General features: G+C 47.4%; 1 protein-coding gene across 1 annotated transcript in view; it reads left to right on the top strand.

The window, feature by feature from the left end:
* The window catches only part of UHRF1BP1 (UHRF1 binding protein 1), a 103,974-nt gene that overhangs the window by 26,639 nt on the left and 60,808 nt on the right, over positions 1-16,527 (top strand). Inside the window, exons 2-4 of the mRNA XM_038749684.1 lie at positions 9,799-9,961; positions 11,564-11,602; positions 15,274-15,365. Coding sequence (XP_038605612.1) covers positions 9,799-9,961; positions 11,564-11,602; positions 15,274-15,365 — 294 coding nt within the window. The remainder of the gene's footprint in view (positions 1-9,798; positions 9,962-11,563; positions 11,603-15,273; positions 15,366-16,527) is intronic.

Genomic DNA, 16,527 nt, shown 5'->3' with positions numbered 1-16,527 from the left:
TCAGGAGAATGGACTGTGAGCCCACTGTTGGGTAGGGACTGTCTCTATGTGTTGCAAACTTGTACTTCCCAAGCGCTTAGTACAGTGCTCTGCACACAGTAAGCGCTCAATAAATGCGATTGATGATGATGATGATAACAGCGATGGTAGACACATTCCCTCTAGACTGTAAGCTTGCTGTGGGCAGGGAATAATGACGATGATGATGACGGTATTTGTTAAGCGCTTACTACGTGCCAAGCATTGTTCTAAGCGCTGGAATGTGTCTGTTCAGTGCTCTGCACACAGTAAGCGCTTAATAAATACGATTGAATGAATGAATGTTCGTTGTTATATTGCGCCCTGCAAACAGTAAGCACTCAATAAGCACTTAGTACAGTGCTCTGCACACAGTGAGCGCTCAATAAATACGATTGAATAAGAATGCTTGATTGACTGATCGTATTGTGCCAAGCACTTAGTATAGTGACTGCTCTCAAAATTAATTAATTGGTTCACGGCCCACAGCAAGCCTAGAGTCTAGAGAAGCAGTGTGGCTCAGTGGAAAGAGCACGGGCTTGGGAGTCGGAGGACGTGGGTTCTAATCCTGCCTCCGCCACTCGTCTGCTGGGGGCCTATGGGCGAGCCACTTAACTTGTCTGGGCCTCAGTTCCCTCATCTGTAAAATGGGGATTAAGACTGTGAGCCCCACGTGGGACAACCTGATCACCTTGTAACCTCCCCAGTGCTTAAAACAGTGGTTGGCACATAGTAACTGCATAACAAATACCATCATTATTATTATTGTTATCAGAAGGGGAGACAGACATTAATATACATAATAATAATTGGTCATTCTTCTCGTTGTGGGCAGGGAATATATTGTACCAACTCTGTTATATTGTACTCTCCCAAGTGCTTAGTACAGTGCTCTGCACACTGTTTAGTGTCGTATTGTACTCTCCCAACCACTTGGGTCAGTGCTCAGCACACAGTAAATGCTCAATAAATACAACTGAATGGATGAACGAACAGTAAGTGCTCAATAGATATTTATTTATTTTATTTTGTTGGTATGTTTGGTTTTGTTCTCTGTCTCCCCCTTTTAGACTGTGAGCCCACTGGTGGGTAGGGACTGTCTCTATATGTTGCCAACTTGTACTTCCCAAGCGCTTAGTCCAGTGCTCTGCACACAGTAAGCGCTCAATAAATACGACTGAATGAATGAATGTACCTGAGGATTCCCCCCCATCTTACCTCCTTCCCTTCCCCACAGCACCTGTATATATGTTTGTACATAATTATTACTCTATTTATTTATTTATTTATTTATTTTACTTGTACGCATCTATTCTATTTATTTTATTTTGTTAGTATATATGGTTGTACATATTTATTACTCTATTTATTTATTTATTTTACTTGTACATATCTATTCTATTTATTTTATTTTGTTAGTACGTTTGGTTTTGTTCTCTGTCTCCCCCTTTTAGACTGTGAGCCCACTGTTGGGTAGGGACCGTCTCTATATGTTGCCAACATGAAATTCCCAAGCGCTTAGTCCAGTGCTCTGCACACAGTAAGCGCTCAATAAATACGATTGATTGATTGATTGATTGATTTAAACAAACCACCTTTGTTTTGGGCTCATTGCCTTCCATTTCTCCATGGCAGACTGAGAATAATAATAATAATAATAATAATAATAATAATAATAATAATAATAATAATAATAATAACAGTAGTGTTTGTTAAGCACTTTCTATGCACCAGGCACTGAACCACACTCTGGGGTGAATACAGGCATATTGGGTTGGACACAGTCTCTGTCCCACATGGGGCTCACAGTCTCAATCCCCATTTTATAAATTCATTCATGCATTCATTCAATCATATTTATTGAGCGCTTACTGTGTGCCGAGCACTGTACCAAACCCTTGGGAAGTCCAAGTTGGCAACATCTAGAGACGGTCCCTACCCAACAGCGGGCTCACAGTCTAGAAGGACATGAGGAAACCGAGGCACAGAGAGTGAAGTGACTTGCCCACGGTCCCACAGCAGACAAATGGCGGAGGTGGCAAGTCACTTCAATCAATCAATCAATCGTATTTATTGAGCGCTTACTGTGTGCAGAGCACTGTACTAAGCACTTGGGAACTACAAGTTGGCAACATATAGAGACAGTCCCTACCCAACAGTGGGCTCACAGTCTCTCTGTGCCTCAGTTACCTCACCTATAAAATGGGGATTGCAACTGTGAGCCCCCCCATGGGACAACTTGATCTCCTTGTAACCTCCCCAGCGCTTAAAACAGTGCTTTGCATGTAGTAAGCGCTTAATAAATGCCATTATCATTATTATTATTGTTATTATCATCAATCGTATTTATTGAGCGCTTACTATGTGCAGAGCACTGTACTAAGCGCTTGGGAAGTACAAATTGGCAACATATAGAGACAGTCCCTACCCAACAGTGGGCTCACAGTCAGAGACGAGCTTCTAGTCTGGAGACTTTCCCAAGCGTTTGATGCAATGCTCCGCACAGGAGTCCCTCAATAAATCCTACTGATTTATTGATTGAGATGGAGATGCAATTAGTTCTAGGGAGCATGTGATTCCAATTAAAGGAGAAAAAATAACACATAGTAAGCACTTAATAAATGCCATCATTATTGTTATTATTATTTTGACTCCCATATACATGTGCCATTGCGTTTGAGGCCATAGGTTTCCTCAGAGGGGTCGATTCCGAGCAAATTTGAGGGTGTATTTCCATTTTCCCCTTTACTGTTTGGAATGTTCCCAGGAGTGTTCTAACCTGTGAGCCCACTGTTGGGTAGGGACCGTCTCTAGATGTTGCCAACTTGGACTTCCCAAGCGCTTAGTACAGTGCTCTGCACACAGTAAGCACTCAATAAATACGATTAATTGATTGATTGATTGATTGAGTGTTACCTCCCATCCCCCAGGGAGACCTGTTTATGTATAACCCCGGCAGTCCCAGTTATGGGTAATGCTTTCCCCCCCAAGCTGGTCCTCCTCGCTTAGTTTGGCCGCTGTTTTATCCAGTTGACTTCCTTTTGCCAGGCAGAAAGCCATTGCAGTCAATCAGTGATATTTACTGAGCGCTTATTGTGTGCAGAGCGTTTGGGAGAGTAATAATAATAATGATGGCATTTATTAAGCGCTTACTATGTGCAAAGCCCTGTTCCAAGCACTGGGGAGCTTACAAGGTAATCAGGTTGTCCCATGTGGGGCTCACAGTCTTAATCCCCGTTTTCCAGATGAGGTCACTGAGGCCCAGAGAAATGAAGTGACTTGCCCAAAGTCACCCAGCTGACAGTTGGCGGAGCCGGGATTTGAACCCATGACCTCTGACTGCAAAGCCCGGGCTCTTTCCACTGAGCCCCGCTGCTTCTCCATACACGAGGCTTATTCTAGACTGTAAGCTCATTGTGGAGAGGGAACGTACCTGCTGATTCTGTTGTATTGTACTCTCCTAAGCGCTTAGCCCAGTGCTCTGCATTCATTCATTCATATTTATTGAGCGCTTGCTGTGTGCAGAGCACTGTACTAAGCGCTTGGGAAGTCCAAGTCGGCAACGTATAGAGACGGTCCCTACCCAACAACGGGCTCACAGTCTAGAAGGGGGGAGACGGACGACAAAACAAAACATGGAGACAGGTGTCAAAATCGTCAGAACAAATAGAAATAAAGCTATATGCACATCATTAACAAAATAAATAGAATAGTAAATCAGTAAGCGCTTAATAAATACCATTGATTGATACACTACAATAGAGATGATAGTGGATAGGGCGTGGGCCCGGAGTCAGAAGGACCTGTGCTCTGACCCCGGCTCTACCGCGTGTCTGCTGTGTGACCTTGGACGAGTCACATCACTTCTCCGTGCCTCGGTTACCTCCTCTGTAAAATGAAGATTTAGACTGTGAGCTCCACGTGGGGCAGAGACTGCGTCCAACCTGATTAACTTGTAGCTACCCCCAGCGCTTAGGACGGTGTTTGGTGCATAGTAAGCGCTTAACAAGGGCCATGGTTATTATTAGACATATTTCCGTCCCAAAATAGATGTGACGAGCTCGCGAATGGAATAGGAGTGAGGCCCAAATGGGGGGAGACTGTTAGAGCCACTAATGTGTCTTGTTTCCAAAAAGGAGAGATGAAGAGCAGAACGAGAAGCAGCGTGGGTGTGAGGAGAGAGCATGGGCCTCGCAGTCGGAAGGACCTGGATTCTAATCCCAGCCCTGCCAGTTGCTTGCTGTGTGACCTTGAGCCAGTCACTAAGCTTCTCTGTGCCTCAGTTTCTTTATAAAAATAATAATAATTATGGTATTTTCTAAGTGCTTACTATGTAAGAGAAGCAGCGTGGCTCAGTGGAAAGAGCCCGGGCTTTGGAGTCAGAGTTCGTGGGTTCAAATCCCGGCTCTGCCAACTGTCAGCTGGGTGACTTTGGGCAAGTCACTTCACTTCTCTGGGCCTCAGTTACCTCATCTGGAAAATGGGGATTAATACTAATAATAATAATGGCATTTGTTAAGCACTTACTATGTGCAAAGCACTGTTTTAACTGCGGGGGGGGGGGAATACAAGGTGATCAGGTTGTCCCACGTGGGGCTCACAGTCTTCATCCCTATTTTACAGATGAGGGAACTGAGGCTCAGAGAAGTGTGAAGCGACTTGCCCAAGGTCACACAACAGACGTGGCGGAGCCGGAATTCGAACCCATGACCTCTGACTCCAAAGCCCGTGCTCTTTCCACTGAGCTACGCTGCTTCTGTTAAGACTGTGAGCCCCCCCGTGGGACAACCTGATCATCATCAATCGTATTTATTGAGCGCTTACTGTGTGCAGAGCACTGTACTAAGCGCTTGGGAAGTACAGATTGGCAACATATAGAGACATTCCTTACCGAACAGTGGGCTCACCGTCTAAAAGGTGATCATCTTGTAACCTCCCCAGCGCTTAGAGCAGTGCTTTGCACATAGTAAGCCCTTACTAAATGCCATCATTATTATTATTATATACCAAGCACTGTTCTAAGCGCTGGGGTAGATACGAGATAATCAGGTTATCCCACGTGGGGGCTCGCGGTATTAATGGCCATTCTCCAGATGAGGGAACTGAGGCCCAGAGAAGTGAAGTGGCTTACCCAAGGTCACACAGCAGACAAGTGGCGGAGCCGGGATGAGAACCTACGCCTCGGACTCCCAAGCCCGGGCTCTTCCCATTAAGCCACGCTGCTTCTCGCGCTTCTTCCTCATCTGTAAAATGGGAATGCCCGTTCACTCTGCTTCTTAGACCGTGAGCTCCATGTGGGCCAGGGACTGTGTCCGACCTAATCCACTCGTACCTTCCCCAGCGCTTAGGACATTGTTTGGCACATAGTATAAGGGCTTAACAAATACCGTAAAAAAAAGAGTGGGATGCTCCGGCTTTGGCTGTGAAGGAGATGTTTTAAGTTGGATTGAGTTCCCGCCACGTGCTAGGATTCTGTATTGCTCACCTAACTGGATCCAAACCGATTAGAAGCGTTTTGCTCTTTCTGTTCTTCAATCAATCAGTCAATCGTATTTCTTGAGCGCTTACTGTGTGCGGAGCACTGTACTAAGCGCTTGGGAAGTACAAGTTGGCGACATATAGAGACGGTCCCTACCCAACAGTGGGCTCACAGTCTAGAAGACTTCGGCAGCAGGAATCTAGCGAAACGACCCGGCACGTATTTGGGGGGCTAAAACAGGACTTTTCCTACACTGGAGAACGAGAATCCAGGGCCTGGAATGCCCTCCCTCTGCCCATCCGCCAAGCTAGCTCTCTTCCTCCCTTCAAGGCCCTGCTGAGAGCTCACCTCCTCCAGGAGGCCTTCCCAGACTGAGCCCCTTCCTTCCTCTCCCCCTCGTCCCCCTCTCCATCCCCCCATCTTACCTCCTTCCCTTCCCCACAGCACCTGTATATATGTATATATGGTTGTACATATTCATTACTCTATTTATTTATTTATTTATTTATTTTACTTGTACATTTCTATCCTATTTATTTTATTTTGTTGGTATGTTTGGTTCTGTTCTCTGTCTCCCCCTTTTAGACTGTGAGCCCCCTGTTGGGTAGGGACTGTCTCTATGTGATGCCAATTTGTACTTCCCAAGCGCTTAGTCCAGTGCTCTGCACATAGTAAGCGCTCAATAAATACGATTGATTGATTGATTGATTGAGAAGCCCCTCTACTCGACGGAGGGGTAGCTGACGGAAACTCTGGGCTTTTTTTTTCTCTTTACAGTATTTGTTAAGCGCGTATTATGTGTCAAGAACTGTTCGAAGCGCTGGGGAAGGTACAGATTGGTTAGGTTGGACACAGTCCCTGTCCCGCTTGGAGCTCACAGTCTGAGCAGCGGGGCGAACGGGTCGTCCACTCCTGTTCTCATTCCGCTCTTCGTCTCTCCTTTTCGGAAACAAGACACTTTAGGTGGCTCTGCCAGTCTCCTCCCATTTGGGCCTCATTCCTATTCCGTTGGCCAACTCGTCACGTCTATTTTGGGACGGGAATGTGGCCAGTAATACTTACGGTACTTGTTAAGCGATTACTCTGTGCCAAGCACTGGGGTAGAGTCTGACGACACCTGTCCACATGTTTTGTTGTCTGTCTCCCCCTTCTAGACTGTGAGCCCGTTGTTGGGTAGGGACCGTCTCTATATTTTGCCAACTTGGACTTCCCGAGCGCTTAGTACGGTGCTCTGCACACGGTAAGCGCTCAATAAATACGATTGATTGAATGAATGAACGAAATCAGTCCGGTTGGACGCAGTCTCTGTCCCACATGGGGCTCACTCTCAATCCTTTGCCTGGTTGGCCTGCAGCGAAGCAGCGTGGCTCAGTGGAAAGAGCCCGGGCTTTGGAGTCAGAGGTCATGGGTTCGAATTCCGGCTCCGCCACATGTCTGCTGTGTGACCCCGGGCAAGTCACTTAACTTCTCTGAGCCTCAGTTACCTCATCTGTAAAATGAGGATTAAGACTGTGAGCCCCACGTGGGACAACTTGATCCCATTGTATCCCCTCAGCGCTTAGAACAGTGCTTTGCACATAGTAAGCGCTTAACAAATGCCATTATTATTATTATTATTAGGGAAAGGGCGAGGGTAACACGAGGATCCCGGGGAAAGGAATGTTTCTGCTAGAGTGAGCTCGGGGACTAGAAAACTCATGCTATAAAACCCTGCACACAGAAAACCCTCAATAAATATGATGGAATGAATGAATAATAGTAATAATGGCATTTATTAAGCGCTTACTATGTGCAAAGCACTGTTCTAAGCGCTGGGAAGGTTACAAGGTGATCAGGTTGTCCCACAGGGGGCTCACAGTCTTCATCCCCATTTGACAGATGAGGTAACTGAGGCACAGAGAAGTGACTTGCCCAAAGTCACACAGCTGACAGTTGGCGGAGCCGGGATTTGAACCCATGACCTCTGACTCCAAAGCCCGGGCTCTTCCCACTGAGCTACACTGCTTCTCTGATCAGGTTGGACACAGTCCATGTCCCACATAGGGCTCACAGACTTAGTCCCCATTTTCCAGATGAGGTAAAGGAGGCCCAAAGAGGTGAAGTGGCTTGCCCCAGGTCACCCAGCAGACAAGTGGTGGAGCCAGTGCTTAGTACAGTGCCCTGCACACAGTAAGCGCTCAATAAATACGATTGAATGGATGAATGGATGAACCCAGGTCCTTCTGACTCCTGGGCCCGAGCTCTGCGTCTTTTGAAGGTGGAGAGTTGGTCTGTCCGGTATGAGGGAGGAGTGAGTCAGCGCCTAGTACAGTTCCTGGCACATAGTAAGCGCTTAACGAATACCATAATGATGATTCTAGGCTAGAGGGACCACGTGGGCAAGGGATCAGCAGCAAAACTGGCAAGATCGAGGTACGGTGAATAGGTTGGCATTAGCGGAGGAAAATGTGTGGCTTGAGTTTTAACGGGACATCATTGAGACAGGATTTTCTGTTTGCTGCGGAGACGGAAACCATCAGAGGTTTTTGAGAAGGGGCAGACGTGGTTGGAGGGGGGGGTTTCATAAACAATCCAGACAGCAGAGTGAAACATGGGCTGGAGTCGGGACAGACAGAAGGCAGGGAGGACAGCAAGGAAACTGAGGCAGAAGTCAAGGCGGATTACGCTAGGTTGGCGCCCATTTGGAAGGAGGGGAAGGGCCGGGTTCTAGAGGCGTTGTGAAGGTACAACGGACCGTAAGCTCGCTGTGGTCAGGGCATGTGGCTGCCGACTCTGTGGAGTTGTACTCTCCCAAGCATATAGTACAGAGCTCAAAAAATGCCAATGACTGATTGATTTCATGACAGAATGATCATGTGTTTACCCGTTTACTTGTTCTGATGTCTGCCTCCCCCTTATAGACTGTGAGCCCGTTGTTGCCCTGCTGAGAGCTCACCTCCTCCAGGAGGCCTTCCCAGACTGAGCCCCTTCCTTCCTCTCCCCCTCGTCCCCCTCTCCATCCCCCCCATCTTACCTCCTTCCCTTCCCCACAGCACCTGTATATATATATGTATATATGTTTGTACATATTTTTTACTCTATTTATTTTATTTGTACATATCTATTGTATGTATTTTATTTTGTTAGTATGTTTGGTTTTGTTCTCTGTCTCCCCCTTTTAGACTGTGAGCCCACTGTTGGGTAGGGACTGTCTCTATATGTTGCCAATTTGTACTTCCCAAGCGCTTAGTACAGTGCTCTGCACATAGTAAGCGCTCAATAAATACGATTGATGATGATGATGATGTGGGCTGGGATTGTCTCTATTTGTTGCTGAATTGTACTTCCCAAGCGTTTAGTACAGTGATTTGCACACAGAAAGTGCTCAATAAATCAGTTGAATGAATGAATGAATGTGGGTTGGGTAATAATCATCGTAATGGTATTTGTTAAGTGCTTACTATGTGCCAGGCATTGTACTAAGCGGTGGGATGGATACAAGATAATCAGGTTGGTCACAGTCCCTGTCCCCCATAGGGCTCCCAGTCTTAATCCCCATTTTACAGGTGAGGAGACTGAGACACAGAGAAATTAAGCAACTTGCCCAAGGTAGACGAGTGGCGGAGCCGGGATTAGAACCCACCTCCCCTGACCCCCTAGCCCGTGCTCTTTTTTTTTCTTTTGATGGCATTTATTAAGCGCTTACTGTGTGCAAAGCACTGTTCTAAGCGCTGGGGAGGTTACAAGGTGATGAGGTTGTCCCACGGGGGGCTCACAGTCATCATCCCCATTTTACAGATGAGGTAACTGAGGCCCAGAGAAGTGAAGTGACTTGCCCAAAATCACACAGCTGGCATTGGTGGAGCCAGGATTTGAACCCATGACCTCTGACTCCAAAGCCCGGGCTCTTTCCACTGAGCCGCGCTGCTACTCCTAGGCCACACTGTTTCTCAGAAGCAGGAGACCTAATCCCTCCCCACGAGGAGAAGCAGCGTGGCTCAGTGGAAAGAGCCCGGGCTTTGGAGTCAGAGGCCGTGGGTTCAAATCCCGACTCCACCAAGTGCCAGCTTGTGTGACGCTGGGCAAAGTCACTTAACTTCTCTGTGCCTCCGTTCCCTCATCTGTAAAATGGGGGTGAAGACTGTGAGCCCCCTGTGGGACAACCTGATCGCCTTGTAACCTCCCCAGTGCTCAGACCAGTTCTTTGCACATAGTAAGTGCTTAATAAATGCTATTATTATTTTTATTATGAGGAATCTGCCATCCACCAAGCCACACCAGAGACTTCCTTTCCGTAATGGCTGGATTTTCCCTTTCTCCAGGTTCACGAAGAACCTCTCCCCGGACAAAATTAACTTGAGTACCCTCAAAGGGGAGGGTCAACTGACCAACCTGGAGCTGGATGAAGAGGTCCTACAGAACGTGTTAGAGCTGCCCACCTGGTTAGCCATCACTCGGGTTTACTGCAACAAGGCCTCCATCCGGGTGAGTCTGGGGACCAGCAGGCCGGCTCTGTCACCCTCATTCACTCAGTCGTATTTATCGAGCGCTTACTGTGTGCCAAGCACTGTACTAAACGCTTGGGAGAGTACAGCGCAAATACAATGCAGCACAGTCGCCCTCAATCAGACAGGTCACCTTTCCAAAGGGCATCCCTGATGATCAGTCAATCAGTGATATTTACTGAGTGCTTAACCGGGGGAATCCCCTCTCAGGGTTCATTCATTCATTCAATCGTATTTATTGAGCGCCGACTGTGTGCAGAGCACTGCACTAAGCGCTTGGGAAGTACAAGTCGGCGACACGTAGAGACGGTTCCCTACTCAACAACGGGCTCACAGTCTAGAAGGGGGAGACGGACAACAAAACAAAACACGTGGGCAGGTGTCAAGTCATCGGAATAAATAGAATTAAGGCTAAATGCACAACATTAACAAAATAAATATAATAGTAAATATGTACAAGTAAAATAAATAGAGTGATAAATCTGTACAGACATCTATACAGGTGCTGTGGAGAGGGGAAGAAGGTAGGGCGGGGAGGATGGGGAGGGGGAGAGGAAAAAAGGGGGCTCAGTCTGGGAATCAGTCAATCGTATTTATTGAGCACTTACTGTGTGCAGAGCACTGTACTAAGCGCTTGGGAAGTACAAGTTGGCAACATATAGAGACGGTCCCTACCCAACAGTGGGCTCACAGTCTAGAAGGGGAGACAGACAACAAAACAAAACATATTAACAAAATAAAATAAATAGAATAGATATGTACAAGTACCCTACCCATCAGTGGGCTCACAGGCCTCTTGGAGGAGGTGAGCTCTCAGTAGGGATTTGAAATCAATCAGTCGTATTTATTGAGCGCTTACTATGTGCAGAGCACTGTACTAAGCACTTAGCACTGTACTAAAAAGGAAGTAGGGTTGCACCTGGAGAGTTTCCAGCCCTCTACCAGTCTCGGCTAGGGGAGGGAGAGTCAAGCAGAGGCCTTCCCACTCCATTCCTTGCTTGGCCAGTGGCTAGCGAGCGGAAGGCAACCTGCTCCAAGTCAAGACTCACCCGTGCTGGGCAGCTGCGGCCTGGGAAAGAGCCGAGGGCGGAGACTCGAGTTTACTGCGCGGAAGGCTGCAGTGGTAAATCACTTCTGGATTTTGACCAAGAAAACTCTATGGATCCACTACCAGAGCGATTGCAGAGGGGGGGGGCGGGCGTTCCGGGAGAGACGTGTCCGTGCTGTCTCTATGGGTCGGAAATGACTCAACGGCATAAGACAAGACAAGACTGGGTGAAGAGCACAGTACTTAGCGTTTGGGAGAGTAATAATGATATTTATTAAGCGCTTACTATGCGCAAAGCACTGTTCTAAGCGCTGGGGAGGTTACAAGGTGATCGGGTTGTCCCACAGGGGGCTCACAGTCAATCCCCATTTTACAGATGAGGTAACTGAGGCACAGAGAAGTTAAGTGACTTCCCCAAAGTCACACAGCTGACAAGTGGCAGTACAGTAGAACAGCATACCAGCCTCATTCCCGGCCCACAACGAGCACAGAGTCTAGAGAAGAGCTGATCATCCCTCTTTTTCTTCTTTTCAGATCCAATGGACAAAGCTGAAGACCCACCCGATTTACCTGGTAACGGTTCCCTTTACTCGGTGGATGAAGGGGAGTCACAAATGGTTTCCTGAAAGGACTGGAGGAGGAGGAAGAGGCAGATGCAGGGGGATTTTAAGGATGCCACAGTCCCCCCTCTATTGCCACACACACACCTCCCAAACCGGTTCTCTCCCCGGATATCTTTCCTGATTTCTGGCTTTTGGACACGTTAAGTTTGAGATGTCGGTAGTAAATCCTAGTAGAGATGTCCTGTAGGCCGGTGGAAATGCGAGACCGCGGATGTCAGATTTGGGCGATGGGGGAGAGTTGCCGCTTCCAGTTTGATGGGATCCAGTGTAACTTTCCTGGGCTGGCGTGGGGTTTAGAGCTGAGGGTCTGAAAGTGAGGACTCTGTCTTCTCTTACCGGTTCTCGGACCCGCTGTTTGATCCTGAGAAAATCCTAGTGCACTTTACAAGCCTCGGCTATTCTGTGCACGCGTAGGAGAATGTAGCCCTGAGGGAAAAATGTAGTTTTCCTCCGGAAGCCAGTGGAAAAGTCTGGCCTCTGAGAATACCTCTGTGGCCTGTTTCCTTCACAGAGTTCCTGTCTCTATAATGGTATGCTCACCCTGGGATTCTGTTAATCAGTCAATCAATGGCACTTCTTGAGCGCTTAGTGTGTGCAGGGCACTGGACTAAGCGCTTGGAAGAGAACAATCTAACAAAATTGGCAGACACATTCCCTCCACACAATGAGCTTACAGTCTAGAGAGGAAGGCGGACATTAATATAAATAAATAAGTGGCGGACATGGACGTAAGTGTTGTGGGGCTGAGGGAGGGGTGAGTGAAGAGAGCAAATTCATTCATTCAGTCGTATTTATTGAGCGCTTACTGTGTGAAGAGCACTGTACTGAGTGCTTGGAAGAGAACAATATGACAAAATTGGCAGACACATTCCCTCCACACAATGAGCTTACAGTCTAAAGAGGAAGGCGGACATTAATATAAATAAATAAGTGGCGGACATGGACGTAAGTGTTGTGGGGCTGACGGGGGGTGAGTGAAGAGAGCAAATTCATTCATTCAGTCGTATTTATTGAGCGCTTACTGTGTGAAGAGCACTGTACTAAGTGCTTGGAAGAGAACAATATCACAAAATTGGCAGACACATTCCCTCCACACAATGAGCTTACAGTCTAGAGAGGAAGGCGGACGTTAATATAAATAAATAAGTGGCAGACATGGACGTAAGTGTTGTGGGGCTGAGGGAAGGGTGAGTGAAGAGAGCAAATTCATTCATTCAGTTGTATTTATTGAGCGCTTACTGTGTGTAGAGCACTGTACTAAGCGCTTGGAAGAGAACAGTATAACAAACTGGGCAGACACATTCCCTCCACACAATGAGCTTACAGTCTAGAGAGGAAGGCGGACATTAATATAAATAAATAAGTGGCGGACATGGATGTAAGTGTTGTGGGGCTGAGGGAAGGGTGAGTGAAGAGAGCAAATTCATTCATTCAGTCGTATTTATTGAGCGCTTACTGTGTGCAGAGCACTGTACTAAGCGCTTGGAAGAGAACAATATAACAAAATTGGCAGACGCATTCCCTACACACAATGAGCTTACAGTCTAGAGAGGAAGGCGGACATTAATATAAATAAATAAGTGGCGGACATGGATGTAAGTGTTGTGGGGCTGAGGGAAGGGTGAGTGAAGAGAGCAAATTCATTCATTCAGTCGTATTTATTGAGCGCTTACTGTGTGCAGAGCACTGTACTAAGCGCTTGGGAAGTACAAGTCGGCAACATAGAGAGACGGTCCCTATTCAACAACGGGCTCACAGTCTCCAAGTGCAAGGGCGACGCAGAAGGAAGTGGGAGAAGAGGAAAGGAGGACTTAGTCGGGGCAGGTCTCTTGGAGGAGACGGGCCTTCAGGAAGACTTTGAAGGTGGAGAGAATGATTGTCGGTCCTGGCCGAGGGAGGTTGTGTGTCCCAGTTCTCTTCTGACATGGGGGTTGCATCATTACACAACCCCCCATGAAGGAAAACCACATTGAGTAATCATAATAATAGTAATGATGGTATTTGTTAAGCGCTTACTGTGTGCCAAGCACTGTTCTAAGCGCTGGGGGAGATACAAGGTAATCAGGTTGTCCCACGTGGGGCTCACAGGCTTAATCCCCATTTTGCAGATGAGGGAACTGAGGCGCAGAGAAGTGAAGTGACTTGCCCAAGGTCACACAACAGACATGTGGCAGCCTTCCCCGCTACCAGGAAAACTGGAAGGGGTCAGAGGGGTGAATCATTCATTCATTCAATCGTATTTATTAAGCGCTTACTGTGTGCAGAGCACTGGACTAAGTGCTTGGGAAGTACAAGTTGGCAACGTATAGAGATGGTCCCTACCCAACAGTGGGCTCACAGTCTAGAAGGGGGAGACAGACAACAAAAGAAAACATATTAACAAAATAAAATAAATAGAATAAATATGTACAAATAAAATAAATAAATAGAGTAATAAATCCGTACAAACATATATACAGGTGCTGTGGGGAGGGGAAGGAGGTAAGGCGGGGGGAGGGGGAAGGGGAAGAGGGGGAGAGGAAGGAGGGGATTCAGTCTGGGAAACATTTAGAGAAGAAGTGTGGCTCAATGGAAAGAGCATGGGCTTGGGAGTCAGAGGTCATGGGTTCAAATCCCGGCTCTGCCAATTATTAGCTGTGTGACCTTGGGCAAGTCACTTCACTTCTCTGTGCCTCAGTTACCTCATCTGTGTGATGGGGATTGGGACTGTGAGCCCCATAGGGGACAACCTGATCACCCTGTATCCTCCCCAGCGCTTAGAACAGTGCTTTACACATAGAAAGCACTTAAATGCCATAAAAAACCCACTGTAATAATAATAGTAATAATGGCATTTATTAAGCGCTTACTATGTGCAAAGCACTGTTCTAAATGCTGGCACTGTACTAAGCGCTGGGGTAGATACAGGATAATCAGTTCCCACAGAGGGCTCACAGCCTAAGTAAGAGGGAGAACAGATGTTTTACAAATGAGGGAACCGAGTCAGTCAGTCAGTTGTATTTATTGAGTGCTTACTGTGTGCAGAGCACTGTACTGAGTGCTTGGGAGAGTAGAGAAGCAGCTGTGGCTCAGTGGAAAGAGCACGGGCTTTGGAGTCAGACGTCATGGGTTCGAATCCCAGCTCTGCCACTTAGCTGTGTGAATTTGGGCAAGTCACTTCACTTCTCTGGGCCTCAGTTACCTCATCTGGAAAACAGGGACTAAGACTGTGAGCCCCACATGGGACAACCTGATCACCTCATATCTACCCCAGTGCTTAGAACAGTGCTTTGCACATAGTAAGCGCTTAACAAATACCATCATCATCATTATTATTATAATATAACAGACACATTCCCTGCCCACAACAAGCTTACAGCCTGGAACAGTGAAGTTGTGACTCTCCCGAGAATACACGGCAGGTAATTGGAGGCGGGATTAGAACCCAGGTCCTCTGATTCCCGGGCCGGGGCCTTTCCCACCAGGCCGCGCCGCTTCCCCAATTCGGAGAGATGGGTTCCCTTTCGTGTTGCTGCTGGCCCTTCATCGCCCCGCCTCTTGATGGCCCTCAGAAAATACGTGATAGAGGCGGTAGGCAAATCGTCGCCCACCTAGTCACTTCTTACTGACCGTCCTTTGCAGTGCCTGGACAAGGTGGAGGTGGAGATGAGGACGTGCGAGGAACCTCGGCCCCCTAATGGGCAGTCTCCCATTGCCCTGGCTGCCGGACAGAGGTCAGTTGACCTGATATCCAACCAGTTATACCTAACCTTCTCTTTGCGCCTTCTTGTTGTTCGTCTCCGGAGATTTCTCTGTGATCAATCAATCCATGGTATTAATTGAATGCTTCAAGGCTTGGAAGCTTTGGCTTCAAGGCTGTCCATCCATCCCCTCACCCCCTCCTCCCTCCCCTCCCTTCTCTCCTTCTCCAGCCCAGCCCGCACCCTCCGCTCCTCTGCCACCGCTCACCTCCTCACCGTGCCTCGTTCTGGCCCGTCCCGCCGTCGACCCCCGGCCCACGTCCTCCCCCTGGCCCGGAATGCCCTCCCTCCGCACATCCGCCAAACTAGCTCTCTTCCCCCCTCCAAAGCCCCACCGAGCGCTCACCTCCTCCAGGAGGCCTTCCTAGACTGAGCCCCCCCTTTACCTCTGCTCCTCCTCCCCTCCCCATCGCCCCGACTCCCTCCATCTGCTCTACCCCCTTCCCCTCCCCATAGCACTTGTGCATATTTGTACATATTTATTATTCTATTTATTTTATTAATGATATGTATTTATAATTCTATTTATCTCTTTTGATGCTATTGATGTCTGTCTACTTGTTTGGTTTTGTTGTCTATCTCCCCCATCTAGACTGTGAGCCCATTGTTGAGTAGGGATCGCCTCTATCTGTTGCCAAATTGTACTTTCCGAGCACTTGGTACAGTGCTCTGCACACAGTAAGCGCTCAGTAAATCTGAACAAATGAATGAATGCTTACTATGTACAGAGCACTGTACTAAGCGCTTGGGAGAATTCGGTACAACAGAATTAGCAGGCATGTTTCTTGCCCATACTGAGCTTACAGACCAATCAATCAATCAATCGTATTTATTGAGCGATTACTGTGTGCAGAGCACTGTACTAAGCACTTGGGAAGTACAAGTAGGCAACATATAGAGACGGTCCCTACCCAATAGTGGGCTCACAGTCTAGAAGGGGGAGACAGAAAACAAAACAAAACCTATTAACAAAATAAAATAAATAGAATAGATATGTACAAGTAAAATAAATAGAGTAATAAATATGTACAAACATGTATACATATATACAGGTGCTGTGGGGATGAGGATGAGACCAGAGGATCATCATCATCATCATCAATTGTATTTATTGAGCACTTACTGTGTGCAGAGC

Source organism: Tachyglossus aculeatus, chromosome 7, assembly GCF_015852505.1.
Source record: "Tachyglossus aculeatus isolate mTacAcu1 chromosome 7, mTacAcu1.pri, whole genome shotgun sequence".
In the NCBI taxonomy this organism is placed as follows: domain Eukaryota; kingdom Metazoa; phylum Chordata; class Mammalia; order Monotremata; family Tachyglossidae; genus Tachyglossus; species Tachyglossus aculeatus.
This window is presented reverse-complemented; position numbering and strand designations above follow the sequence as displayed.